This window comes from Carcharodon carcharias, chromosome 20 (assembly GCF_017639515.1).
Source record: "Carcharodon carcharias isolate sCarCar2 chromosome 20, sCarCar2.pri, whole genome shotgun sequence".
Lineage (NCBI taxonomy): Eukaryota > Metazoa > Chordata > Chondrichthyes > Lamniformes > Lamnidae > Carcharodon > Carcharodon carcharias.
In genome coordinates, this window is record NC_054486.1 from 75,855,423 (window position 1) to 75,882,712 (window position 27,290).

At 39.9% G+C, this 27,290-nt stretch overlaps 1 protein-coding gene across 1 annotated transcript in view; it reads left to right on the forward strand.

The window, feature by feature from the left end:
• yy1a (YY1 transcription factor a) overlaps positions 1 to 24,027 on the forward strand; it is a 29,523-nt gene extending 5,496 nt beyond the window's left edge. Inside the window, exons 2-5 of the mRNA XM_041214644.1 lie at positions 13,432 to 13,597; positions 15,019 to 15,079; positions 20,532 to 20,690; positions 21,600 to 24,027. Of these exons, the coding sequence (XP_041070578.1) occupies positions 13,432 to 13,597; positions 15,019 to 15,079; positions 20,532 to 20,690; positions 21,600 to 21,782 (569 nt within the window). The 3' untranslated portion in view covers positions 21,783 to 24,027. The remainder of the gene's footprint in view (positions 1 to 13,431; positions 13,598 to 15,018; positions 15,080 to 20,531; positions 20,691 to 21,599) is intronic.
• The last annotated feature ends 3,263 nt before the right edge of the window (positions 24,028 to 27,290 follow it).

The following is a 27,290-nucleotide window of genomic DNA, read 5'->3' on the forward strand; positions in this document are numbered from 1 at the left end:
GCCTAGCAAGTAGACTCACCTACTCCTGTTAGCAGATTGCTTTTCTTCTTCTCCCAGACAGTTCTGAATTGAAATGAAAAGGAAAATAAATTACAAAATTGTGCATGTTTTTTTAAAAAGGCGACTGAAGAACAGATGTAACTATAAACACAACATGAGAAGGAATATAAATGATTCAAATTCAAAGGAGATGCAGGAACAGAAATCACTGGTTGGGTCTCGCTAGAGTATTGTCCAATTCTGGACATCACAATTTAAGAAGGAAATCAAGGCCTTGAAGAGGGTGCAGGGGAGATTACCTGAACAGTACTGGGGATGAGGGACTTCAGTTATGCATAGAGACCAGAGAAGATGGAGTTGTGCTTCTTTTGAGCAAAGAAGGTTAAAGGGGCACTTTTTAATGGAGGTCAGAGTAGATTGGAAGAAACTGTTTCCAGTAGCAGGAAGATTAGTAACCAAAGGGCACAGACTTAAGATGATGGCAAAAAGTTCAGAGGGGAATAAGTTATGATGGGTTGGGAATGGTAGCGTAGTGGTTATATTCATAGAATACAATCGTTACAGCACAGAAGAAGGACATTCAGCCCATCGTGTGGTTATGGAATAGCAATCCAGAGGTCTGGAATAATGATTCTGGTGCCTGAATTCAGATCCCACCACAGTAGCTGGGGAGTTTAACTTAAGTTCAATAAATCTAGAATAGAAACTAGTATTTAATGACCAGGATTGTCATAAAAACCCATCTGGTTCACTGATGTCCAAGAGAGAACAAGTCTGCTTGCCTGGCCTACATGTGACTGCAGAGACACAACAATGTGATTGACTGTTAACTGCCCTCTGAAATGGCAAGTCACTCAGTTATCAAGAAGGCAGATTACTGTACCTCTTAAGGGTAGTTAGGGGTGGGCAATAAATGCTGGACTTGCCTTCAGAAAGTTGCTATTGAATATATACTTGAAAAGAAAAAAATGCAGGGCTGTGGGGAACATAGGGGAATAGGGCTAATTGGATAGTTCTTTCAAAGAACTTGCAAATGCACAATGGGGTGAGCATCCTCCTCACCAGGAGTTAGATGATTCTCTGGCCAATCTTCCACATGGATTATAAATTGGCCAAAGCTCCCTCGTACGCTTGTGCTTATATTTCAACCCCATTGGCTCAATTTGAAAATTAGCTTTTTTAAGCTTTTATTGCTTGGAAAAAAGATATATTTTTCTGCTTGTATTCCTATAATTTCTTTTGCCCTTTTAGCTGTGCATCATCACAAATAAGGTGGTATGCAGAGCCATAATCTGCCTATTGTTTCCCTGTCCTGTAACTAGTTACAAGGAAGTGCCAAGAATCATGTGTAGCTTTCTGCTCCAATTCTGGTACATAAGTACTCTGCTCCAAACTACTGGATTGATATTTCCTATATTGATGGATTTGTCCTGAGCATGTCTGCTAAATCTGGAATCATAAATCATTTTGTATAATGAGCTTGTGCACATGAAGAATTGAATTAACACTTGCATAGATTTTTTTGCTGCATCCACAAGAGTTGTCAATAAGAAAACTTCTTGGACATCTTGAATGACGGCAAACTCAAGATTGGGTTTTATCTAAACCATTGGCTGAGTTTTGGGTCCAAGTACGAACATTGCCTGAATTGTCAGGCAAGGGCCATCGAGGTTTTTATACAGTTTGCTTTAAGCAATTTTGGTCTCCATATTTAAGGAAGGATATACTTGCATTGGAGGTAGTACAGTGAAGGTTCACTTGGTTGGTCTATGGGATGAGAGGATTGCCCTATGGTGGGAGGCTTGAGTAAATTGGGTCTATATTCAAGAATGACCCAAACCTCCCTGTCGCTTGCCATTTTAACACTCCACCCTGCTCTCTTGCCCACATGTCTGTCCTTGGCTTGCTACATTGTTCCAGTGAAGCCCAACGCAAACTGGAGGAACAACACCTCATCTTCCGACTAGGCACTTTACAGCCTTCCGGACTGAATATTGAATTCAACAACTTTAGGTCCTGAACTCCCTCCTCCATCCCCATCCCCTTTCTGTTTCTTGCCCCTTCCTTTTGTTTTTTCTAATAAAGTATATAGATTTTTCTTTTCCCACCTATTTCCATTATTTTTAAATATTTTTAAATCTTTTATGCTCCCCTCAGCCCCACTAGAGCTATACCTTAATTCCCCAACCATCCATTCTTAATTAGCACATTTGTTTAGATATATATCACAGATATATATAGATATATATGCAGATATAAAAACAAAAAAACTGTGGATGCTGGAAATCCAAAACAAAAACAGAATTACCTGGAAAAACTCAGCAGGTCTGGCAGCATCGGCGGAGAAGAAAAGAGGAGAAGAGTTGACGTTTCGAGTCCTCATGACCCTTCGACAGAGCTTGAGTTCGAGTCCAAGAAAGAGTTGAAATATAAGGGGTGTGTGTGTGTGTGTGTGTGTTTGGGGGGTGGGGGGGTGGTTGCGGAGAGAGAGAAGTGGAGGGGGGTGGTGTGGTTGTAGGGACAAACAAGCAGTGATAGAAGCAGATCATCAAAAGATGTCAACAACAATAGAACAAAAGAACACAGGTGTTAAAGTTGGTAGTATTATCTAAACGAATGTGCTAATTGAGAATGGATGATAGGGCACTCAAGGTATAGCTCTAGTGGGGGTGGGGAGAGCATAAAAGATTTTAAAATATTTAAAAATAATGGAAATAGGTGGGAAAAGAAAAATCTATATAATTTATTGGAAAAAAAAAGGAAGGGGGAAACAGAAAGGGGGTGGGGATGGGGGAGGGAGCTCACGACCTAAAGTTGTTGAATTCAATATTCAGTCCGGAAGGCTGTAAAGTGCCTAGTCAGAAGATGAGGTGTTGTTCCTCCAGTTTGCGTTGGGCTTCATTGGAACAATGCAGCAAGCCAAGGACAGACATGTGGGCATGAGAGCAGGGTGGATTGTTAAAATGGCAAGCGACAGGGAGGTTTGGGTCATTCTTGCGGACAGATCGCAGGTGTTCTGCAAAGCGGTCGCCCAGTTTACGTTTGGTCTCTCCAATGTAGGGGAGACCACATTGGGAGCAACGAATGCAGTAGACTAAGTTGGGGGAAATGCAAGTGAAATGCTGCTTCACTTGAAAGGAGTGTTGGGGCCCTTGGACGGTGAGGAGAGAGGAAGTGAAGGGGCAGGTGTTGCATCTTTTGCGTGGGCATGGGGTGGTGCCATAGGAGGGGTTGAGGAGTAGGGGATGATGGAGGAGTGGACCAGGGTGTCCCGGAGGGAGCGATCCCTACGGAATGCCAATAGGGGGGTGAAGGGAAGATGTGTTTGGTGGTGGCATCATGCTGGAGTTGGCGGAAATGGCGGAGGATGATCCTTTGAATGCGGAGGCTGGTGGGGTGATAAGTGAGGACAAGGGGGACCCTATCATGTTTCTGGGAGGGAGGAGAAGGCGTGAGGGCGGATGCGCGGGAGATGGGCCGGACACAGTTGAGGGCTCTGTCAACGACCGTGGGTGGAAAACCTCGGTTAAGGAAGAAGGAGGACATGTCAGAGGAACTGTTTTTGAAGGTAGCATCATCGGAACAGATGCGACGGAGGCGAAGGAACTGAGAGAATGGGATGGAGTCCTTACAGGAAGCGGGGTGTGAGGAGCTGTAGTCGAGGTAGCTGTGGGAGTCGGTGGGTTTGTAATGGATATTGGTGGACAGTCTATCACCAGAGATTGAGACAGAGAGGTCAAGGAAGGGAAGGGAAGTGTCAGAGATGGACCACGTGAAAATGATGGAGGGGTGGAGATTGGAAGCAAAATTACTAAATTTTTCCAAGTCCCGACAAGAGCATGAAGCGGCACCGAAGTAATCATCGATGTACCGGAGAAAGAGTTGTGGAAGGGGGCCGGAGTAGGACTGGAACAAGGAATGTTCCACATACCCCATAAAGAGACAGGCATAGCTGGGGCCCATGCAGGTACCCATAGCCACACCTTTTATTTGGAGGAAGTGAGAGGAGTTGAAGGAGAAATTGTTCAGTGTGAGAACAAGTTCAGCCAGACGGAGGAGAGTAGTAGTGGATGGGGATTGTTCGGGCCTCTGTTCGAGGAAGAAGCTAAGGGCCCTCAGACCATCCTGGTGGGGGATGGAGGTGTAGAGGGATTGGACGTCCATGGTGAAGAGGAAGCAGTTGGGGCCAGGGAACTGGAAATTGTTGATGTGACGTAAGGTGTCAGAGGAATCACGGATGTAGGTGGGAAGGGACTGGACAAGGGGAGAGAGAAGGGAGTCAAGATAACGAGAAATGAGTTCTGTGGGGCAGGAGCAAGCTGAGACGATCGGCCTACCGGGGCAGTTCTGTTTGTGGATTTTGTGTAGGAGATAGAAGCGGGCCGTCCGAGGTTGGGCGACTATCAAGTTGGAAGCTCCTACCCAAAATCCACAAACAGAACTGCCCCGGTAGACCGATCGTCTCAGCTTGCTCCTGCCCCACAGAACTCATTTCTCGTTATCTTGACTCCCTTCTCTCTCCCCTTGTCCAGTCCCTTCCCACCTACATCCGTGATTCCTCTGACACCTTACGTCACATCAACAATATCCAGTTCCCTGGCCCCAACCGCTTCCTCTTCACCATGGACATCCAATCCCTCTACACCTCCATCCCCCACCAGGATGGTCTGAGGGCCCTTAGCTTCTTCCTCGAACAGAGGCCCGAACAATCCCCATCCACCACTACTCTCCTCCGTCTGGCTGAACTTGTTCTCACACTGAACAATTTCTCCTTCAACTGCTCTCACTCCCTCCAAATAAAAGAAGTGGCTATGGGTATCCACATGGGCCCCAGCTATGCCTGTCTCTTTATGGGGTATGTGGAACATTCCTTGTTGCAGTCCTACTCCGGCCCCCTTCCACAACTCTTTCTCCGGTACATCGATGATTACTTCGGTGCCGCTTCATGCTCTTGTCGGGACTTGGAAAAATTTATTAATTTTGCTTCCAATCTCCACCCCTCCATCATTTTCACGTGGCCCATCTCTGATACTTTCCTTCCCTTCCTTGACCTCTCTGTCTCAATCTCTGGTGATAGACTGTCCACCAATATCCATTACAAACCCACCGACTCCCACAGCTGCCTCGACTACAGCTCCTCACACCCCGCTTCCTGTAAGGACTCCATCCCATTCTCTCAGTTCCTTCGCCTCCATCGCATCTGTTCCGATGATGCTACCTTCAAAACCAGTTCCTCTGACATGTCCTCCTTCCTTAACCGAGGTTTTCCACCCACAGTCGTTGACAGGGCCCTCAACCGTGTCCGGCCCATCTCCCGCGCATCCGCCCTCACGCCTTCTCCTCCCTCCCAGAAACATGATAGGGTCCCCCTTGTCCTCACGTATCACCCCACCAGCCTCTGCATTCAAAGGATCATCCTCCGCCAACTCCAGCATGATGCCACCACCAAACACATCTTCCCTTCACCCCCGCTATCGGCATTCCGTAGGGATCGCTCCCTCTGGGACACCCTGGTCCACTCCTCCATCACCCCCTACTCCTCAACCCCCTCCTATGGCACCACCCCATGCCCGCGCAAAAGATGCAACACCTGCCCCTTCACTTCCTCTCTCCTCACCGTCCAAGGGCCCAAACACTCCTTTCAAGTGAAGCAGCATTTCACTTGCATTTCCCCCAACTTAGTGTACTACATTCGTTGCTCCCAATGTGGTCTCCTCTACATTGGAGAGACCAAACGTAAACTGGGCGACCGCTTTGCAGAACACCTGCGGTCTGTCCGCAAGAATGACCCAAACCTCCCTGTCGCTTGCCATTTTAACACTCCACCCTGCTCTCTTGCCCACATATCTGTCCTTGGGTTGCTGCATTGTTCCAGTGAAGCCCAACACAAACTGGAGGAACAACACCTCATCTTCCGACTAGGCACTTTACAGCCTTCCGGACTGAATATTGAATTCAACAACTTTAGGTCGTGAGCTCCCTCCCCCATCCCCACCCTCTTTCTGTTTCCCCCTTCCTTTTTTTTTTCCAATAAATTATATAGATTTTTCTTTTCCCACCTATTTCCATTATTTTTAAATATTTTAAAATCTTTTATGCTCTTCCCACCCCCACTAGAGCTATACCTTGAGTGCCTTACCATCCATTCTTAATTAGCACATTCGTTTAGATAATACCACCAACTTTAACACCTATGTGTTCTTTTGTTTTATTGTTGTTGACATCTTTTGATGATCTGCTTCTATCACTGCATGTTTGTCCCTACAACCACACCCCCCCCTCCACTTCTCTCCCTCTCCTCTCCTCTCCCCCCCCCCCCCCCCCCCCCCACACACACACACACAAACACACACACACACACACACCTTAAACCAGCTTATATTTCAACTCTTTCTTGGACTCGAGCTCAAGTTCTGTCGAAGGGTCATGAGGACTCGAAACGTTAACTCTTCTCTTTTCTTCTCCGCCGATGCTGCCAGACCTGCTGAGTTTTTCCAGGTAATTCTGTTTTCGTTTTATATATGCAGGTGTTCTGCAAAGTGGTCGCCCAGTTTACGTTTGGTCTCTCCAATGTAGAGGAGGCCATATTGGGAGCAACGAATGCAGTAGACTAAGTTGGGGGAAATGCAAGTGAAATGCTGCTTCACTTGAAAGGAGTGTTTGCGCCCTTGGACGGTGAGGAGAGAGGAAGTGAAGGGGCAGGTGTTGCATCTTTTGCGTGGGCATGGGGTGGTGCCATAGGAGGGGGTTGAGTAGGGGGTGATGGAGGAGTGGACCAGGGTATCTATGTATTCTTTTGTTCTGCTGTCTGTGACATCTTTTGATGATCTGCTTCTATTACTGCTTGCTTGTCCCTACAATCACACCCCCCCTCCACTTCACTTCTCCCCCCCCCCCCCCACCACACACACACACCCCTTTAAACCAGCTTATATTTCTCCCCTTCCTTGGATTCACCTAGTTCTGTTGAAGGGTCATGAGGACTCGAAACGTCAACTCTTATCTTCTCCGCCGATGCTGCCAGACCTGCTGAGTTTTTCCAGGTAATTCTGTTTTTGTTTTGGATTTCCAGCATCCGCAGTTTTTTGTTTTTATCTATATTCTCTGATGTTTTGAAGAATGAGAGTTGATCTCGTTGAAACATACAAGATTATGAAGGGGTTTGATGGGGTAGATACTGAGAGGTTGTTTCCCCTGCCTGGGGAGTCAAGAACATGGCACAGTTTCAGGATAAGGGCTCAATAATTTAGGGCTGTGATGAGAAGTGTTGTGAATCTTTGAAATTCTTTACCCCAGAGGTTTGTGCATGTGCTATCATTGAATATACAGTAGTTAAAGCTGGGATGGACATATATTTAGAGTCTTGAGGAATTGATGGATAAGGGAAGCAGGTGGGAAAGTGGATTTGAAGCCCAAGATCAGCCATGATTGTATCAAATGGTGGAGCAGGCTCGGTAGGCTGTATGATATTTTCCTGTTCCCATTTCTTATGTTAATTTTTTGACTTGGCATATTAAAGCACCTTTCATCCTAGTTCTCAGAAGAGTAATATAACCCATTCCCTCAAGACAGTTTACACTGAAAAAATTATATATTTGTCTGAAAAAAAATTCCAAACAATTGATGGTTTTGTGAAGGGTATAATTCAAGGTAGAGTTCAGATAAATCTCTAGTTCTGGACCATAAAGACCATTATTGTCTAGTTGGATATTGGATTTGTGCTGAGTTTTCGGTTTATCTAGGCAAAGCCCCATTTTTGAAATTTGCATTTTTTCTTTCACCATTTCAATGTTGAGTCCAAATTGTGTTTTGCTGCAAGTTTGCTATTCCCTTACCCTTACCTAGTTGCTCCTATTTATTTCTTAGAATTAAATCTTTCCTTGAATGATTGAAAAAACTGATTTGGGAAGCAATTCTAGACATGCTGTCGAAACTAGACTTTACCCCCTCCCCCAGACTGTTAGGTCTATGTTCTCTGATTCTATTACATAATGCTATTTTATCGTCTCTTAATTGGATTACTCTATCAAAACTCTTCTGAATTTTGAACACCTTTTATTAAATCTCTCCTTAATCTTCTCTGGTGTAAAGGCAGCAATTCCAGCTTCTAGTCTATACACAAAACTTAAACCTCATCCCTGGTACTGTTCTAGTGAATCCTAAGACCCTCGCCAAAGCCTTGATATCCTTCCTAAGGTGTGGTACACAGAATTAAACACACTACTGCAGTTGAGTCCTAACCAATGATTTATATAAGGTTAGTATAACTTCTTTGCTTTAATACCATATACCTGTTCATTATAAAGCTACGGATCCTATATGCTTTTTAACAGCTTTATCAATTTGTCACCTTCAAATATTTTATGTGAGCCCCTAGGTCTCTGTTTTGGCACCCCCTTTAGAATTGTAGCATAGATTATATGACCTCTTTATCTTTGTTTCAAAATGCATCACCTGACACTTAGCTGCATTAAATTTCATCTATGTGTCTGTCCATTTCACTAGTCTGTTGTCTTAAAATTTGCTGCTCTACTTCATCCATGTTAACTACATTTTGTTTTGTTTCAACTCAAACCTTGAAATTATGTCTCTTCTAACCAGGTCTAGGTCATAATATATATCAAATAATGTAATCCTAATACCAACCCTTGGGGAACACCGTGTTTAATTCCCTCTGTTTTGATAAGCAACTGTTTGTCACTACTTTTTGATTTGTCTCCATGCCAGTTTACTATCATGGTGGCTTTGCCCCTTTACTCCCATGAGCATTAATTTTGTTAGCAAGTCCATTATCTGGCATTTTATCAAAATCCTTTTGGAAGTCCAGATACACAACATCAACTGCATGACCTGCATCAACCTTCTTGTTATTTCTTGAGGAATTCAATTAAGTTTGTCAGATGTGATTTGCCTTTTAAGAAATCTGTGTTGATTGTGATTAATCTGTGTTTTTCCAAGTAACAACTTTGTTTAGGATTATGGTCTCTAGAAGCTTTCCTGCCATTTATGTGCTGCTTACCCATCTGAACGGGTTTATCCCTGTCCTATTTTGAATGAGTGTAACATTTACAACCCCGCAGTCCTCTGGCACCACTACTGTGTCCAAGGTGATTTGAAAAATAACCTTTGTTATTTCTACTCTTATTCTACCAGTAACCTGTCATTCATCCCATTCAGATCGGGTGACTTTTTTACTTTGAATTTTCTTCATTTTTATCCTGTACATTTCTCTAAGTTTTACCATGATGATTGCAGAATTCTCTGCTTCTCATTTCATAAAAAAGTACTTATTTACTAGCTTTGCCATGCTCTCTGCTTTTTGCTCCCTAATTGGCCTACCATTCCTTTGACTATTCTTTTTACTCTTTACATGTTTATAAAATACTTCCCCTTTTTATGTTACCTGCTAATATGTCCACAACTTTTTCTTATTTCCTGTTTCAAATTTCCATTGTGCTTTCTGCATTCTGCTTGATTATTGAATTATGTGCCTAACATCTATCAAATGCCTCTTTTTTCTGTTTAATTTTAATTTCAATTTCTTCAGTCATCTAAAGAACTGTAGCTTAAGATGCACTTCTTCACACTCCTAGTTCAGGCATTGATTTCCAGCATCCGCAGTTTTTTGTTTTTTTTTACAACGGTTCCTATCTCCTCCTTGCCCATTCACTGTTTTACCTCTAATCTTTGTTCCTGAACCACCTGGTCAGACGCCTTTTTAAGTCACTAAATTCATCATCTTTCTGTTAGGTATTTCTCCAGTGATTTTTTTTTTCTCTTTGTCCTTTTCCATATTATAGTCTTAATGGTATTGTGACCACTTTCCTAAATACTTACCCACTGAAACAATTTCCACTTGCCCCAATTAATTTCCCAGAACTAGAAACATCACTGCTTTATTCCTCATTGGACTGCAAGCCTGTCCCTAGCCCCCTCCTATTTCTCATATACATGCTGTCCCTTAGTAACACCCTTCAAAAACACATTAGTTTCCACATATATACTGACAACACCCAGCTCACGACCATCCCTCTTGACCACTCCATTATCTCAAATTTGTATTGGATGAGCAGAAAATACCTCCAACTAAATATTGGGAAGACCCAAAATTTTTGTTTTAGGTCCCAGCCACAAACTTTGTTCTTTAGCCACCAACTCGGCCCCTCTTCCTGGCAACTTTCTAAAGCTGAACCAGCCTGTTTGCAACCTTGGTGTCATATTTGATCCCAAGCTGGGCTTCCAATCATATATCTGCAGTATCACTAAAATTGCCTTTGTAACTCTGCGCCATCTCAGCACATCTGAATGTTGGTAATATTCATGAAAATTCTTTTATTAATTATACTAGGAAAATAGCATGTTACAACAAGCTGGTTGATGGGATATATGAAATAAACTTAGTCATATTAACATTAAAACTTATTTCTCTGAAGGTGTAACCTTGCAGCATTTGTATCAAAGTAATGAAAGAACATTATTGTTAGATTTATCAGATTTAGAAAGATCTCAGTTTCTAGTCAAGTTCTAGATCTTCAGATGTTTGGATATAGTTGCTGTGCATTGCCCTACTTGCTGCTCAATAACTCTTCCATTACAATAGCCTGTTATGTGGAGTGTATGATATCTAGAGTACATTACCCAGGTGAGAGTGAGTCTGCATAGAGGGATAGAAAGGTTCTAATTAGTGCTGCGCTTTTGTCTTTTGGAACCTTTTTATTAAATATTCTAAAATCAGATGATAAGTGGATAATTGGGAAATCCAACTTGTTAACTTAAGGTCTGAGATTTCAAGCAATCTTTTGCTTGATGAAATAATTGAGTGCCGATTTCTAGCCCATACTTTGATGGTTTTTCTCTCTGTAGAATGCAAAAACAATTGAAAATATAAGCACCCCATCAATTCAGTTGGTAGCAAGCTGTTTAGCTTCACTAGTGGAGAGAATATCCAGGTAAAGTAACCTCGTGTGTGTGCATGTTTTCCAGGACAAAACAGTACAGTAATGCTTACAACTGCCATAACAACAGTAGTTGGAATACAATAAAGTCATAGATTCTATGTTTAGGGCTTTGTTTGACCACAACATTGCAAGTACAGCAGGCATCTTTAGTACTCCAGAGAGTGCCCATTAGGGTTTTCTGTTGTAGTGTTAACTACTATAATTATTTCATTGAAACTGAATCAGTGGACTTGAAGGGACAATGTTGATTAGAAGCAAACGGTTACAAAAATAATGATATTAAAGGTAGTGATTTTTTTAAAACTTTGTAAAAATTGCCATCTCTGCATATTCAAAAGGTAGACATTTCCCCCTCTTGACTTTTTAAAAAAGTTGCTTCTAACGTAAAGATGGTTGAATGTCCTCAGGTGCTGTGGTTCTACCCCAAACATTAGTAGTCAGCAAGGAATTTGAAAGAAACTGCCGATTGATGGGCCTTTTCTTATTTATGTTCCTCGACCTTTACTATAGATTTATAGACCAACAAATGGAAGGCTGCCTATCGTTATATGTGAACTGTTATTCAGTTTCTTTGTGCAGCATGTAGTTGCAGGATCATTGTGTCAGCATTTGGTGCTTGCTGTTGGGTGAAATTGTGTGTAAAACTGCAAGAATGGTTTCAAGGACAAGTGAAAGAATTGAATTGTGGCCAATTGCTTCAATAGTGCAGTTAGTAAAGAACACAGGTATAATGAGCTGAAATGTCTCCAATCAATATTTCTGCAGTTCTAAATCGGGAGCGGGGAGAATCATTTATTTTTGATCCCGAGTAGCCCTGAGAATTTGGTGGTGGACTTCTTGAGCTGCAGTGGTCTCTGTGCTGAAAGTGCCCACAATGGCTTTAGTTAGGAATTCTAGGATATTTATCCAGCATACTTACCAGCAGTGAGGGAACAATGGTACATGTCCAAGTTAGAGTGATGTGTGACAAGATCTTGTAGATGATGGTACGCCCATCATATTGCTGCCATATCCTTCTTGGTAAAGGCTATGGAACTTTGAGCTTTTCTTGAGCGTATTTGAGTTGCTGCACTAAATCTTACTTGCTGAAGCCACAATATGCTGATAGTAAACGGGGGTAGATATTGACTGCTAACAGACTGCTATCCACTAAGCAGCGTTGAGCTTCTTGAGTGTTGCATCTGCACCCATCATGCTGAGTCTTCAGTCACGCTTGAAGTTTATCAGTGGTGAATCAGGAAGTTAGGTTCTCTTCCAGAATATCCAACTTATGTTCTGCCCTTGTAGCTATATTGTTAATATGGCTGGTCCAATTGGGCTTCTCATCATTGGGTGACTCCAGGATGTTGATGGAGAGTTGGTGATAGTATTGCCTTCGAGGGTGGGGGTTGGGATGGGATGGCCTTTGCCAGATACACATTGGGTGGTTCTTGGGATGCAAATGTTAACTTGCCACTAGTTGGCCTAAACCTGAATATTGTTCAGGCTTTTCTGCAACAGATATGAGCTACTTCATTATTGGAGGAGTTGAGAATCGAGCTGACCAATGTCAGATAGTCAGCAAACAAGCCTACTCACCTTATGGTAGAGAGATGGTCATTTAATTAAGCACCTGAAGGTGGTTGGGCCTGGCACTACTTTTGAGATTCCTGTAGTGATGTTCTGAGGCAACCATTTTCCACTGCAAGATTTTTCACTTGAATGTGGTTGATATCTTTTTTTTCTAGTGCTATATTTGGTACTATGCTCAGTCAAATGTGGCTTTGTAGTTAACACTTGCCTCTCCTTTGAAATATGACACTTGCAACCATGCCTGAAAAGAGGCTATAATTGGCTGCAACTAAAAAATATGTTTTACACGGTTTTTTAAAATTCCTTCATGGGATGAGTATCACTGGCAATGCCAGCATTTATTGCCCAGCCCTAATTTCCCTTGAGAAGGGCAATCTGTTTCTTTTTCTAAATATTTGGCTTTACATTAGCAATATCCAGTATCCATATTGCAGCCAATTTACATGATGGCTTAAGTCTTTCAATCCCTGTGCTTGGGGTTTGTCTTTGGGGCACCTGTTCTATCCAAATTATCTATTGGGTGACCAAGCAAATGCCTTTAAAATCGCCTTTGTTTCCATTTTCCCAGGCTGAACATTTTTACACAGTCACCATCATTAAGTTAATTCTCCATTCGGATGGAGAATTCATCAACTATGTCACGAGCCTTGAGTTTCCTTACTATCCTCTATGGAGGAACTTTGCCAAGATAGCCATTTTTTAGTTCTGATAAATGTGAAAAATTGTATTCAAATTCTACAACTATTTAATTCAGTAGTATGTTAGGAAATTAGAACCTAATCTTGCACCACTCATGTAGGCAATAAAAGAAAACTCCTGTTTCGTGCCCTGTTGTGCCCAGTTAGAATGTGAAGAGATTTTGAGGTCTTTAGATCCCAAGTATTATTATTCTATCTTTCAGATGATAAAAAGACCGACATTGACCATGAAACGGTGGTGGAGGAACAGATCATTGGAGAAAACTCTCCACCTGACTACTCTGAATACATGACTGGGAAGAAACTTCCCCCTGGTGGAATACCTGGCATTGACCTCTCTGACCCAAAACAGCTGGCAGAGTTTGCAAGGTAAGGATTTTATTAGAACATCCATTCTTTCAAATCGATCAAGAGCCCTAAAATCACACGGACTGCTGAGATTTTAAAAAAATCCATGACCATCACTAGCCCAGAGCAACAAAGAATGCAAAGAAATGGGGCTTTCTTGTGAATAGATTTTTTTTAAAAATGTTATTTATCTCCATTTATTTCAATGTTCTACTTATGAAGAACCCCAGCATCCCCAACTTTGGGATTTTGTATTAATGGGGAGAATAAAAAACTTTTTAAGTGAGCCAGGTGTTTGATGTGGAAATGCATCATCATATTTAAGTCTCTAATTCAAGTTAATGAGAAAAACAAATCAAATTAGGTTACTATACCTGACCAATTCCCCAGAGGGAATGATCCCACTTAGCCACTTAGCTAAGTGCAGTGAGCTTAGGCACAGGTTGGCAAAGTTGAGGTTTATGGATTCATGCATGAAGATGATACTGGGGGGAGGGGGCTAACCAACTAAAATGACACAGTTTACAATTGTGTTACATGTAAGTTTCCTAATATTTCAAAAAGCATAATTACCTTATCTGCTAGGAGTTTGGCTGAACTGATTATTGGAAGCCAGATAAAGCGAATCTCAGCATCAGCTCCTGGTGACCTCCTTTCCAGTCCAGTTTCCATTCGTGAGCCAGTCTGTTTAGACAAATCATGACCAAATGGCCTGACTCGGGTATCAGATTATTGGGTTTGTCTTGGATTTGTTTCTGAAAGCCCATTTCCAGGTATGTCGACTTGGAAACCCTCTTCACCCCAGAGGTGCCATTGATCTCTCTTGAGAGATCCCTTCCTTTACCATACCCTCCTCTCCAAATAAGATAATCACTTGTTTATAGAATACTTCTGCACAAGCCATTTGCCTCTTCAATCTTGTGTTTATCTCCATGTGAGCTGCCTAGCCATCACCTCCTTCCCTATTTGCACACCCATGTTTTTTTATTTTCAAGCCTATTTAAAACAAAGAATCTGCTTCAGTAACCATTGCTGACTGTGAATTTCACATTCAAGCTATTCTTGTGTAAAATATTTTTTTCTTAAATGCCCCCCCCCATTAATTATTTTGATTGAACTTAAATTTGTACAGAGCTTCAGTTAATTAATTGAGCTTCTCATGGCGGGGGCTTTGGCAAAGAGCCTGCGCATCAGGTGGCAGATACCCCTTTTAAGGGTATTCAGTGACAGGTAATTTAACACCTTCCCCCTCCAGGCAGTCTTTAGGACATTGTTCTTTATGCTAGTTTTGGTGTGCAGTTTGCAAAACACGGTGAATTATTGTTGATGCATTTATGAAATAGACAATATTTGAGCGAACAAGCACAAAATAGGTTTCATGAATCATTGTGATAAGTGCAAATTTCCTGTGTGCCTCAATATTTTTATCATATTCTATATAGGATGAAGCCAAGGAAGCAGAAAGAAGATGATGCACCTAGAACCATAGCATGTCCTCACAAAGTGAGTATATTACTCAGGTGCTGACATCATAAGTTTATTAGACAACAGAAAAATCTTTTGTCTCATTACTTATCTAAATTGTAGATGATGCGTTTATAAGAGGGCTTTTTTTTGCACTAATTTGTCATTTGTAGTCAATGGTGGCCATTTTACTGGTAGAGTTCTTGCAAAGAAGTACTGTTAAAAAAGAAGGCCTTACATTGTGTGCAGCATCCAAATAACAATTTTATATTATCTGAATGGGGTTTTTACTTGTAATATTTTTCTTCACCCTCCTTCTAGGTTCTGTTTTGCTTCATTTATGTCAGATTTCTGATTGAGGAAATCCCTAAAACATAGACAGAATGTAACTAAATAGAAGCTGATTGAAAGTTGATCCATCTACTAAATCTAATACTACGTCATAGGGTGTTACAACACAGATATAGGTTGCTCAGACATTAATTCTGCACAGGTTATTTCAATGAGGCAACCATTGGAATAAATACACAACAGTATGAATTTGAATTTTTAACAGGTTCAGCTATTTAACATGGTTTTGATTTAGCTGATTTTTGTTTGGAAACCTTTCTGCTCTGCTATTTAATGTTATTGCACTTGATTACAAAGTATTAGAATATTGAGTACCAACCAGTTCAGGTGTATTTTATTCATTAGTTTAACCAGTATTGTGAATGGTTCCCTCTCTTCTGGTGTTGTCGCTCTTTCTCTTTCTCTCCTATAAATCTGCTATCATCATCCAACTTCTCAAAAAACCAACTCTCGACTCCACTGTCCTCACAGACTACAGTCCCATCTCCAACCTCCCTTTCCTCTCTGAAATCTTTGGACATGTTGTCATCTCTCAAATCCATTCCCATCTTTCCTGGAATCTGATCAGGTTCCGCCCCTGCCACAGTACAGAAATGGCTCTTATCAAAGTCCCAAATGATGTCCCATGTGACTGTGACAAAGATAAACTTTCCTTTCTTGTCTTTTTCGACCTGTCTGCAGAGTTCGGCATGGTTGATCACATCATCCTTCTTCGACCATCTCTCCACTGTCACCCAGTTAGATGGGATACAGCCCTCGTGTGATTCCATTCTTATCTATCTAATAGTAGCCAGAGAATCACTTGCAATGGCTTCTCTTCCTGCTCCCACACTGAAACCTCTATCCTTGGCTCCCTCCTATTTCTCATCTACATGCTGCCCCTTGGCAACATCACCCAAAAGTACAGCATTAATTTTCAAATGTACACTGACCCCGCCCAGCTCTAACTCACTACCATCTCCCGATTCCTGCACTGTTGCTAAATTATCAGACTGCTTATCCAATATCCAGTACTAGATGAGCAGAAATTTTCTCTAATAATTAAATATTAGGAAGACTGACAGCATTGTTTTTGGTCCCCAATCAAAACTCTGTTCCCTAGGTACCCAGGCAAACAGCCTGAGATTGAGCCAGTTCTCTCACATCCTTGATGTTTGATTCCAAGATGAACTTCTGACCTCATTCATGCCATCACTAAGACTGCCTCTTTCCAGCTCAACTGCTGCTGAAATCTTCATTCAAGCCTCTGTTATCTCTAGACTTGACTATTCCACTGCATCCTGACTGGTCTCGCAAATTCAACCCTCTAAACTTAAAGTCATCCAAAATTCTGCTACCTGTATCTTGCAGCAAGTCCCATTCCCCTATTACCCTTGTGCTCACTGACTCACATTGGCTCCCAGGCAAGCAACATCTTGAGTATTTTTTCCTTCAAATTCCTCCATGACGTCCCGATCTCTGTAATTTCCTCCAGCCCTGCAACCCTCCAAGTTATCTGTCATCCTCTAATCCTGGCCTCTTGTGCATTCCTGATTACAATTGCTTCACCATTGGTGGTGTTCCTTTAGTTGCCTAGGCCCCATGCTTTGGAATTCCTTCCCTACACCTCAACAGTGTTTTTGTTCTTTAAGTTACCTGTCTGACCAAGCTTTTAGTCATCTGACTAAAATCATCTGGTGTGACTCAGTGTCATGCTTTGTTTTATAATGCTCCTGTAAAATGCCTTGGGGTGTTTCATTACATTAAAGTTGCCAAATAAATATAAGTTTAAATTATGTTCAACAGTGTGCTTTCTTTCTGGAAACAGCTGAGGCATTCTACTTCTTAAGAAAATAATAAGATAATATATGGAACTCACCCAGTATCTGTGAGTAAATTGCTGTTGTGATATTGTGTTAAGGTGTACAAATCAAAGTTCCAAAATCAATCTTTGGTCCATGCTGGGTTAGTTTATCTTTGGGACAATTGTAGGACTTCTGTAGTCCAACAAATGGAATAACTACAAAAGAAAAAGCATGCAACACTGCTGCTTCTGATTATCATTTGCAGAATGGTTACAGGCAAGTTTGGGCTTCACTGTGGTATTGTACACATTGGAATGATCTTACAGAACTCGCTGAAGTTGATTGGTAGATGATTGTTTAGATAAGACATTGGAGGATTATCAATGTTGTGATGCTCTGGATAGCTAGCACTTTCACAACTATACCTGTATTGAAAGCATGTAGGATTTTATGTAGAATTATTACCATGTTAAAAGTATCACAGTGTATATCTGAGGTGCTTAAGAATGAGCTTCGAGGCTGTATAACAAAAGTTACTGGGAATATCATAAATCATAAAATTTGCAACATTAAGTCGAAGATGAATGCAATTTGAACAGTTTAAAGCAGCAGACAATATTTTATTTAAATAAATGCAATAACTACAACTAGTTGAGAAAATCTAAATAAAAGAGAACATTTATTATTGCTTTTCATGACCTCAAAAGCCCAAAGCACTTTGTAGCCAATTAAATACTTGTTGAATTGTAGTAATATGTGACCTAGCAGCCATTTTGTGTGCAGCAAGGCAATATGATTACTAGATTCTGTTTTTAGGTTTTGTTTGAGAAATAGATATTGGCTGGGACATCAGGTGAATTTGCCTGTTCCTTATTAAAGTAATGCTGTGTGATCTTTTACATTCACTTGAGAGGTCCTCGGTGTAACACTGTGTCCAAAAGGGGACACTTTCAACAGTGCAGTGCTTACTCAGTGCTGCCTAGATTTTTTGTTAAGTCTCTAAATGGGGGTTTAAACCTAGAACCTAGAGAAAAATACATATTAAATGAGAACACTTCAAAAGGAGTCTAGGTATGCTGATATACAACCACTAAAAGGACAAAACTACATAAAATGCAAACTGGCCATTTCGTTTTGTATCTGGAGCCATAAAGTGCAAACAAAGTGGTTGTCAAATGTTGAATTAGACTGCAGTTGCAGCCCATTGATAGGAAGGGTATAAAAGCAATGGAAAAGGTTCATTTTAGCTGCACTAGGTTGTTACAAGGAGTGAAAGATTAGCTATGAAGAGAGACTTGAGAAGCTGAATGACAGGTTTCCTTTTTCTTTTGAATATTTTATTTGCTATTTGTAATAAATTGCCATTTGGAGTAATAGATAAACAATTTAAGATATTTTTGTTTATGTAATAGTGAATGATGAGAAGGAAATGTATGCCTTTCAGTTGGTCAAACTAATGGAAGGACCCTTAATGGCATGTGCCACAGTACCACCAGTGATAGGAGCTGTTATTGTATTGCCTATTAAAAGTAATAGAAGTATCAGTTGCCATAAGGAAGGAACTTGCATTAATGTAGCATCTTTCATGGCATAAGAATTCCCCTGGTCTTTTTCGTATAGTGCCATGGGCTAATTCATGCACATCTGAGAGAGCAGGCAGGACATGTGTTTAATGGCATCTCCGATAGTGTAGCACTGAAGTGTGGGCTCGGCTTATGGACCTCCGTTTCTGGAGTGAGACTGGAAACCACAACCATATGATTCTGTGGCAAGAGTGCTACACTGAGACAAAACTGAGTCACATGTTTTTGTTACCTTTTAGCACAGTAGGCGTAACAGCCAGTCTCAAGAATTTTCAATAAGTTGAGTACAATATTATAGATTGCATATTTCTGTTGGTTCAGGAAATACCTGTTTACTAAATGCAGCCAAAGCAGGTTTGTAGCCTTGCAGTGTATTATCTAAGAATTCAATTCTACCACATTTTCTTTGTTAACTTGGGGATAGCTTCAATAACCAAATCTAGTGAGCTTTGACTGAAAGTCATATTAAGGATGTAATTTATCTCTAGTTGCTAATGATAGTGAACTATGTGATGCAAATCTAATATTGCTTTGCAGAAACAATTTATAATATTTGTGCTTGAATTTGAAAGTGAACTATGTGACCAGTGGTGAAAGATTCCTTTGTAATATGCCAGCAACAGTAGTTTTTACACTGTTATGGAACGCCTAATAAATTACAAATATATCCATTCAGTTGGTGCACGTAATAATGATTGTGTTAAAAATTGTGTGTCAAGCACAGAATTTCTTACATTGTAACTTCTCCTCCACACACCCCTTATATTAGGATAACTGGTTGCTTCTTGGGACAGATGTGATGAGGACAGATGACACACTGTGCCTGATAACTGGTGGAACACTGAAATGTTTGCAAGGTCATAGATTTCCCATAGCCTGTTATAAATTTCAGCAATTTTGCTTCAGGAAGCATTGATTAGCTTTAATTTGGACTTGCAAGGAACAACATTGTTTTAGTATGTTCTGGAGGCAAAGGAGGTGGTGAATGAATCTCAATTGATTGTTTAAAAAAATTGGATTAATGCAGAATGTGGAAGGACCTTAGTTTCTACCAGGTGTGTTTTCTGTTGGCTGGAACTTCAGTATTCTATTGTTGAGTGGTTGTATTATGGCTTTGCAGGACACTGAAATTGCCAATAGTGGCAAGGAGGACTGAGTCACAATAGCACTTCTTTTTTAGTCATTAGCTTGCATCATACTGTAATTTGCTCCCTTTGCTCAACTTGTTTAATTGAGTGTAGTAAGCTTTGGTCTTACTGCACTACATTTTGGAAGTAACCATTTGGGCATTGTCAAATTCTTTTTTTTATTCATTCATGGGATGTAGGCTTCTCTGGCTGGGCCAGCATTTATTGCTCATCCCTGGTTGCCCTTAAGAAGGTGGTGGTGGTGAGCTGCCGCCTTGAACTGTTGCAGTCCATGTGGTGGACAATGAGGTTATTGCCACTGAACAAACCTTCCTGTTGCGTTGTGTTTTTATACATCAGGCGTTGATCAGTATTTTGTTAAATTTGGTAAATATTTTTACCTCTAGTTAATACATTAAAATTCTACCCAGACTGATGGGTTAACGTTTGATTAAAAGGAGTTTGGGTGGAATCCAGCTCTTAAGACTTGTATGCAAAATTGTATATGGAAAAGCTGAAAGGAGAAAATTAATTTAACAACGAGGAATGACAGTTGAAATTAATCAGCTTGTTGGAAAACTAATCTCCATAGACTTAGTTTGTAGGTTATTACAAACATTTCTTAACAAAGATGTTAATTTTGCAGGGTTGCACCAAAATGTTCAGAGATAACTCTGCCATGAGAAAGCATTTGCATACCCACGGCCCACGAGTGCATGTCTGTGCTGAGTGTGGAAAAGCTTTTGTGGAGAGTTCAAAACTGAAGCGACATCAGCTTGTTCATACTGGAGAAAAACCCTTCCAGGTAAAGGCTGTTAACTTTTGCCTGTTTTTTTTTTTCTCTTGTTGGTTTAATTGTTAACATTGAATTTATGTGCTGATGAATGTCGTGTTTAGAAATTGTGGTTTTGCAGAAATGTTATTTTGATAATTACAAAAATAAGCATTTCAACATTGCCCTTGTGTATGTTAACAAAATTCAAGTGTTCAAACATGTACTCTGTTCAGTTATAGTAAGAAATTTGAAAAGCTCCTGAATTTTTACTGATGTAATAAAACGTTATTTTTGTAAGTCCCAGTTTAATCCAAGTAACTTAATTGGTGATCTCGCTAAATAAGTTCTCCTACGTAGCTGGTGCTGGTTAGATGGACTTTCTTCTTGCAAGGGCACAATTTTTGCCATAAGATTTTTTTTTCCTGTATTTATCCATTATTAAATTCACGACAAAGTCACTGCCATAATATATTAGGAATTTAGTGGAATGCATGCTGGATAATGCAGTGTATTAGAGGATTGTTCTTTCACCTTGGAGACTTGGACCTGTGAAAAATTGATGACCTAAAAGTTTCAGCTCTCCAAAGGTTCTAAATAAAGTTGGTTTGGCAATTTCAGTTTGTTTGTAAGTACATGTGAAAGCATAACATAAAACTGAGTTTCGCTTGTGCAGCTCCCTTACTTTGGCATCAAAGTCTAAGAGGGCGGGAAGTGGCCACATTGATGTAAGGTAAGCTTAAGGCATTTGGGACAGAGGATAGAGAGCATTCAACCTATGAAATGATGACCCAAACCTATCCCGTTTCTTCCCAGTCCACAAAAGTAAAGCCCAGGAGGTAGAATTTATTTTTAAATTTTGTCTTTGTTTTCTTCTGTTCTAATGTGTTGCAAGGGAAGCTCTTTCTGTCAATAAAATGTTTTGTTTTGTTTTTGAACCAGTGTACATTTGAAGGATGTGGAAAACGCTTCTCACTGGACTTCAATTTGCGCACTCATGTGCGAATCCATACTGGAGACAGGCCCTATGTTTGTCCTTTCGATGGATGTAATAAGAAGTTTGCCCAATCAACTAACCTGAAGTCTCACATCTTAACACATGCCAAGGCCAAAAACAACCAGTAGATTTCTCCAGGAGGGAAGAACCTAGTCCTTAACAGGGCATTATATGACCACATTTGGGCATAATGTTGACCTTCCCTTTGTATATTTCTAGCGAAGAATTTTAAATAACTCTTGCATAACAAAAAAAAGACTTGTTTTGATAAAGTAGTCAAAAAGTTGGAGATGATGATGCTAGGATGCTCTTCCTGTTTTTGTCCTGTGTTCCTGTTTCAATAACACCTTGGTGTTTTCTAACCAACACATTACCCTGGGGGAAATAAAAGCCCTGACGAACTTGCATTTATCCAAGTCTACCCGACAGTGCTAAAAATTGGACTTATTTCAGCATTCATATAAATATGACACTCTCTCCCAGTGCTTAGAGCAATTCACATTTTTAATTTTGTATTTTCCAGGTGTGCATATTGTACACTCATTTGGATATGCTAGTAATGCAGATGCTATGTGATTTTTTTTTTTTGGAGTTTGAATTTTTTGCTTGTAATAGTTTCTTCAAAATCATAGAATTGGCAGTAACTGTACTACATGCATATTTCAGAGTTTTTTCCTGTATAAAGTTTTGAATTTTTTTGTCTGCTATCTTAATTTGGTTGTATTCTTTGATGTTAACACATTTTGTATAATTGTATTGTATACTGTAATGAAATCATGTAGTATAAAAATTATAGTACCGTGATTCAATGGTGTTAATCAACTTAAACCCGTTTTAGTCACACTGTTTATTTTTTGAAATGTACTGCCAGTTGCTAAAGTCTAATGTAATTTCTATTAGAGCCTGTTTCAGTTGTGTTATGCAAAAAAAAGCAATGCTCGGTTCCATTATTAGATGTATTGTGCAGGCACTGACCTATTATTAACACCTGTTAATATGTACATCCCATGTACTAGATAAAGGCCAACAATAAAGTTGTGGTCCTGAAGCAAGCACTTGTTAGAAAGTGATTTGCAGAGCATTGTGATTCTCCTAACTGCTTTAAATCTAGTCTGAGAAGCTGTTGTTTTTCATTAAACAATGAGTAGGAAAGTAGAAACAGGCAATGCCTACAGTAAGATTTATACATAGAACACTAACTGAGATTATGGTTTCCTGTGCAACTTAATCCTGACCTTTCTCAGCTTTTCTACCTTGCTGCAAATAATAAGTGGAGTCTGTTTGGAATTCTGAAATACAGGTAACTATATTCAGGGTGGAAAGGGCCACGTGACCCCAGGTGAAACAGGTTATAACCTTTGTTCAGTTTAAATTGTAAGTGCTGTAGGTTGAACTTTGGAAATAAATTGTTTCTGTTTTTAACTGCTCGCAAGAGTTTCGTATTAGATATTGAATGCATTTACATTTTTTTTATTAGTTATGACAATTTTTAAGTTTTGTTCTGCTCAGTGTAAAACAGAAAAACATGATTGATATAAGGCAAAATCTAATCAAGAGTAACCTTAAGTATTTTTAACTTCACAAGCAGCCCTGAGATTATGTTGCATTTTTAAAAAAGAATTGCATCCATATGCAATATATAAAGTCCTTTGGCTTCTAGATCTTTAGGCGAAAAGTTAATTTTTTTTAAAAAAGTAAACTAGCAGATTTCCAATTGCATTGCTAATGATGTGTCAGCGATACTTGTTTCAAACGAGATGGAGTGCACATATTCTCTGAAAGAACTTGGAAAGAAATTTAAGGTCACTTCAAGGGAATGATACACTGTTTTGATTACTGGAAAATAAGCAATTTTCTTGTGCACTGTGGGGTAAGTAACTAACTTTAAGGAAATCTCTGCATACAGGGGAGCAGCTCTTTACCGTCTAGAAAAGGCCAAGCAATAAATTGCATGTTAGGAAATACAAAACAAATTTTCCTCTTTCCTCCTCCAGCAAATTGTTTTGCAACAGTTATCAACAAGTTCTAATAAAATATCTATTTAAATCAATTTTTATTTAGAATCTCTGTCCATATTTGAATATAGCACTGCTTCCAGGATTGCTGCTTTGGATATGAGCAATGATTGCTCTCATATAAACATGTTATAATGTATTCCAAATATTATAAAAGCTGCCATTTCAAGAAAAATAAGTGAAGAGCTGCTCCTTTCTCATGCTTGACTGTGTGTGGCTTTTGTTCTTTTTGCCAACTGTATCTGTAAGAGATCAGTCTGTATATAGTAAGCATTTTTTACTTTCAGTTACTAAAGAGAAATGTAGTTTATGTTCTACCATGACCTTGTTTAATACAAAATAAATAAATTGCCATTTCTGCTCTAGTAACAGAATTTTTGATTGCAAGAACTTTCTATTGGTAAACAGTACAGGAGTTTTGCAAATAGCAAGTCCTTACAAACTGGCCAACTAGCAACCATTTAAAGAAGAGTTATACATGAACAAATGCACACAGGAGGATTTACAATCTGGTGTGTATCTGAATCCCCATGAACTCCAGACTTAGGCTTCTTTCCGTGGCATAGGCATTTCAAACAAACAAAATTTAATTGTATTGGTAAGCTTAATTACCCCTTAATTTAGATTTTTTTTATATTCACTGTTAGAAACGGTATTTTAGTAGTGAGCACTTGGAGAACCCTTCATAGAATTATTTTTAAAAATTATTTGCCTTTTAATAAATATGTACTTTCTTAAACTTATGTGTTTTGTTCCTGTTTTCGACCATCTGATTGGTACATTCCTATGTTCATTATGATTTGCTCATGCTACAGTCTATTTTTGCTCCAGAGAAAAAATAATAGTTAACAGTACAAATACAATTGTAATCCCTTCATGTTTAGGATAAATAGGATTTATTTGCAATCTCTCCTTCTTCAGGTACCATGCCCTAAGAGGGTGTTGGCAACCATGATCTTGCATTGGATTGGTCCATGATTATGATTGGTGAAGTACTGCAGTGGTTTGCCATTACCTTCTGCAGTATGGCTGACCAGGAAACTCTCCCGTTCTTATGCCTGCCATCAGGTATATTAGAAGGATTTACAGGCTAATAATCAACCTGTTTGGCCACATTATGAACACACCTTCCATAGCCAACAAGTCCTGGAGTGGGATTTGAACACAGCTTCTCACCTAGAGGTAGGAACACTACCAGTGCACCACAAGACCTTCATCTTTGCAATCTTTAGGAAGCCTATATGGAACGTTCTTGTGTAGTTAGTGTAACTGGCCCATTATGCTAGTCAGTAACATCAAGGATATGCCAAACAATTATAGGGATTGTGATTTGCTTTAGTTTTTCATTAACAAACAAGGATGAACTTAGGGCAGGACAACAGTAAAACTGAAAAGAATATTGGAAGACTAGATGAAGCTAGCATATGTAACATTGAACTTGAAAAAGTCTGACTAAAAGATTAATGGGAGTGAGGAATTTCACAATGTTGAGGCCCTGTGAAAGAATTTGAGTAGGAGTCAGTATGATTATAGCAAGTAGATTGCATATATGGAGCTTAGAAGTGCAGAGAGGCACTGACCATACTAGTACCAATATAGACTAGGAAGATTGTGTATGTGCCCAACAGAGGGATAGCCTATCAGAAGAGACCTTCTGACCTTTTTCTATGCACTCTACAGAAGTGGGCAATACAAGAAAAGGCTTTGAATATGACAGCAGTGTTGGAGTTTTAAACGGACTTGACATTTATAGATCATTGAGAGTGGTAAAAAGAATCCAGAGCTTTAGGAGCAACTTAGAGGAAATGGGCCAAGAATGTTATGTTACAACTGATTTAGCAGTTTACTAGATATGGGAAGATATTTTCATGGCTCTATTAATGTGATTCTGCAATGGCACTGATGAAGTGATTCTCGGCAAGTTGAGGAATGTAAAAATTGTTAATCAGCAAAAGAGCATTTATGGTTGAATGAGTGGAGGAGCTTACTTATGAGAAGGACAGAGCTCTGGGGAACACTTTTTTGAGTTGCAGCAGATGAAAGAGGGAAGAGTGGAAATTTGGTAACTGAACATCTATGCCAGCAGTGAGTTCCAGCCTGCCACAACCCTCTGGGTGGAAAGTTTTCCCTAATCTACCCTCTAATCTTTTATACCAATCACTTTAAATCGATGCCCCCAGTAACTGACTTCTCTGCTAAAACAAAAGCCCTTCTCATCCACTCTATCCAGACCTGCCACAATTTTGTACATCTCAATCAAATCTCCCTTTGGCCTCCTCTGTTCCAAGAGAACAACCCCAGCCTATCCAATCTTTCCTCATAGCTGCAATTTTCCAGTCCTGGCAGCATCCTCGTAAATCTTCTCTGTACCCTCTCTAATGCAATTACAACCTTTCTATAATGAGGTGACCAGAACTGCACACAGTGCTCAAGTTGTGGCCTAACTAATATTTTATACAATTCCAGTATAACTCCCTGCTTATTAGCTGAGGCAGAATATAAATATGCTACCTTAATCACCTTATATCAATCTGCCCTGCAACCTTTAGGAATTTGTGGACAGTCACTCCAAGGTGTCTCACTCTCCACATCTTGCAGCATCCTCCCATTTATTATGGAATACTTTGCCTTGTTTGATATCCCCAAATGCATCATCTCACACTTCTCTGGGTTGAATTCCATTAGCCACTTTTCTGCCCACCTGACCAGTCCATACCTCCATTAATCAGCAGTGGTGCACTCATTGAAATGGCAGCCTGGATTATGTGCTCAAGTGTCTGGAGTGAGACTTGAACCCATAACCCACTGACTGCTGAGGTGAGAAAGCTGCCACTAAGCCACATTAAATAGTGTGGTGGGGGGGGGGGTGTAGAAATGGGAGTTCAGCCCTTCGTGTCTCTTCTGCCGTTCAGTGAGATCAGCACCTCAAAGTTGAAGTGTGGGAGTCAGAAGTACTGATTGGTGGTTGTTCCTCGAGAAACTACAAAACCATCCTTGAATTGAGTGGAAGCAAGGTCATTGCAATTAGAGGAGAAATTGAGTGAGAAGTTAGCTTTTGCTACAGGACAGCTGAAACAACCTTAAGCAGAAAAGAGGCAGACAAGAGGATGCACAAAAGTTTGAAGAAAGATCTTTGACAGTGGACAAGAAGCAGTGGAACAGAAAGACCAAATGTTTTTGTTAAGAGAAATAAATCCATGTAATTGTAGAAGAGATGGAACTCGTGAATTTAATGGAAAATTAAATTTAAGCCTTGAATATTATTTCACAAGAATGATATTTTGGGAGATTAAGAAATATTAGGAACTAAATTGACATTGGTAGCAAATGAATTTTTAGACATGAGGCCGTGGATTTAATATTCTGTCAAGGAGCAACAATATAGAAAATAAAGAGAAAATATTGGGTGTGGACAAGGTTACCAGTTTCTGACTGGAATTTGAAGTGTCAAGTTTTCCAAGCATTCTATGACAACAATAATTAAATCAGTTATAATTGGTAAATCCCAATTAATTTTACCCTTGCTGCATGATTAGGTAGGTTTGACATGTATTGCCTACATCATTACTAAGTAAAGTCATTCATTTAATACCTTTGTTGGAAGGTACAATCTGTTGAGAA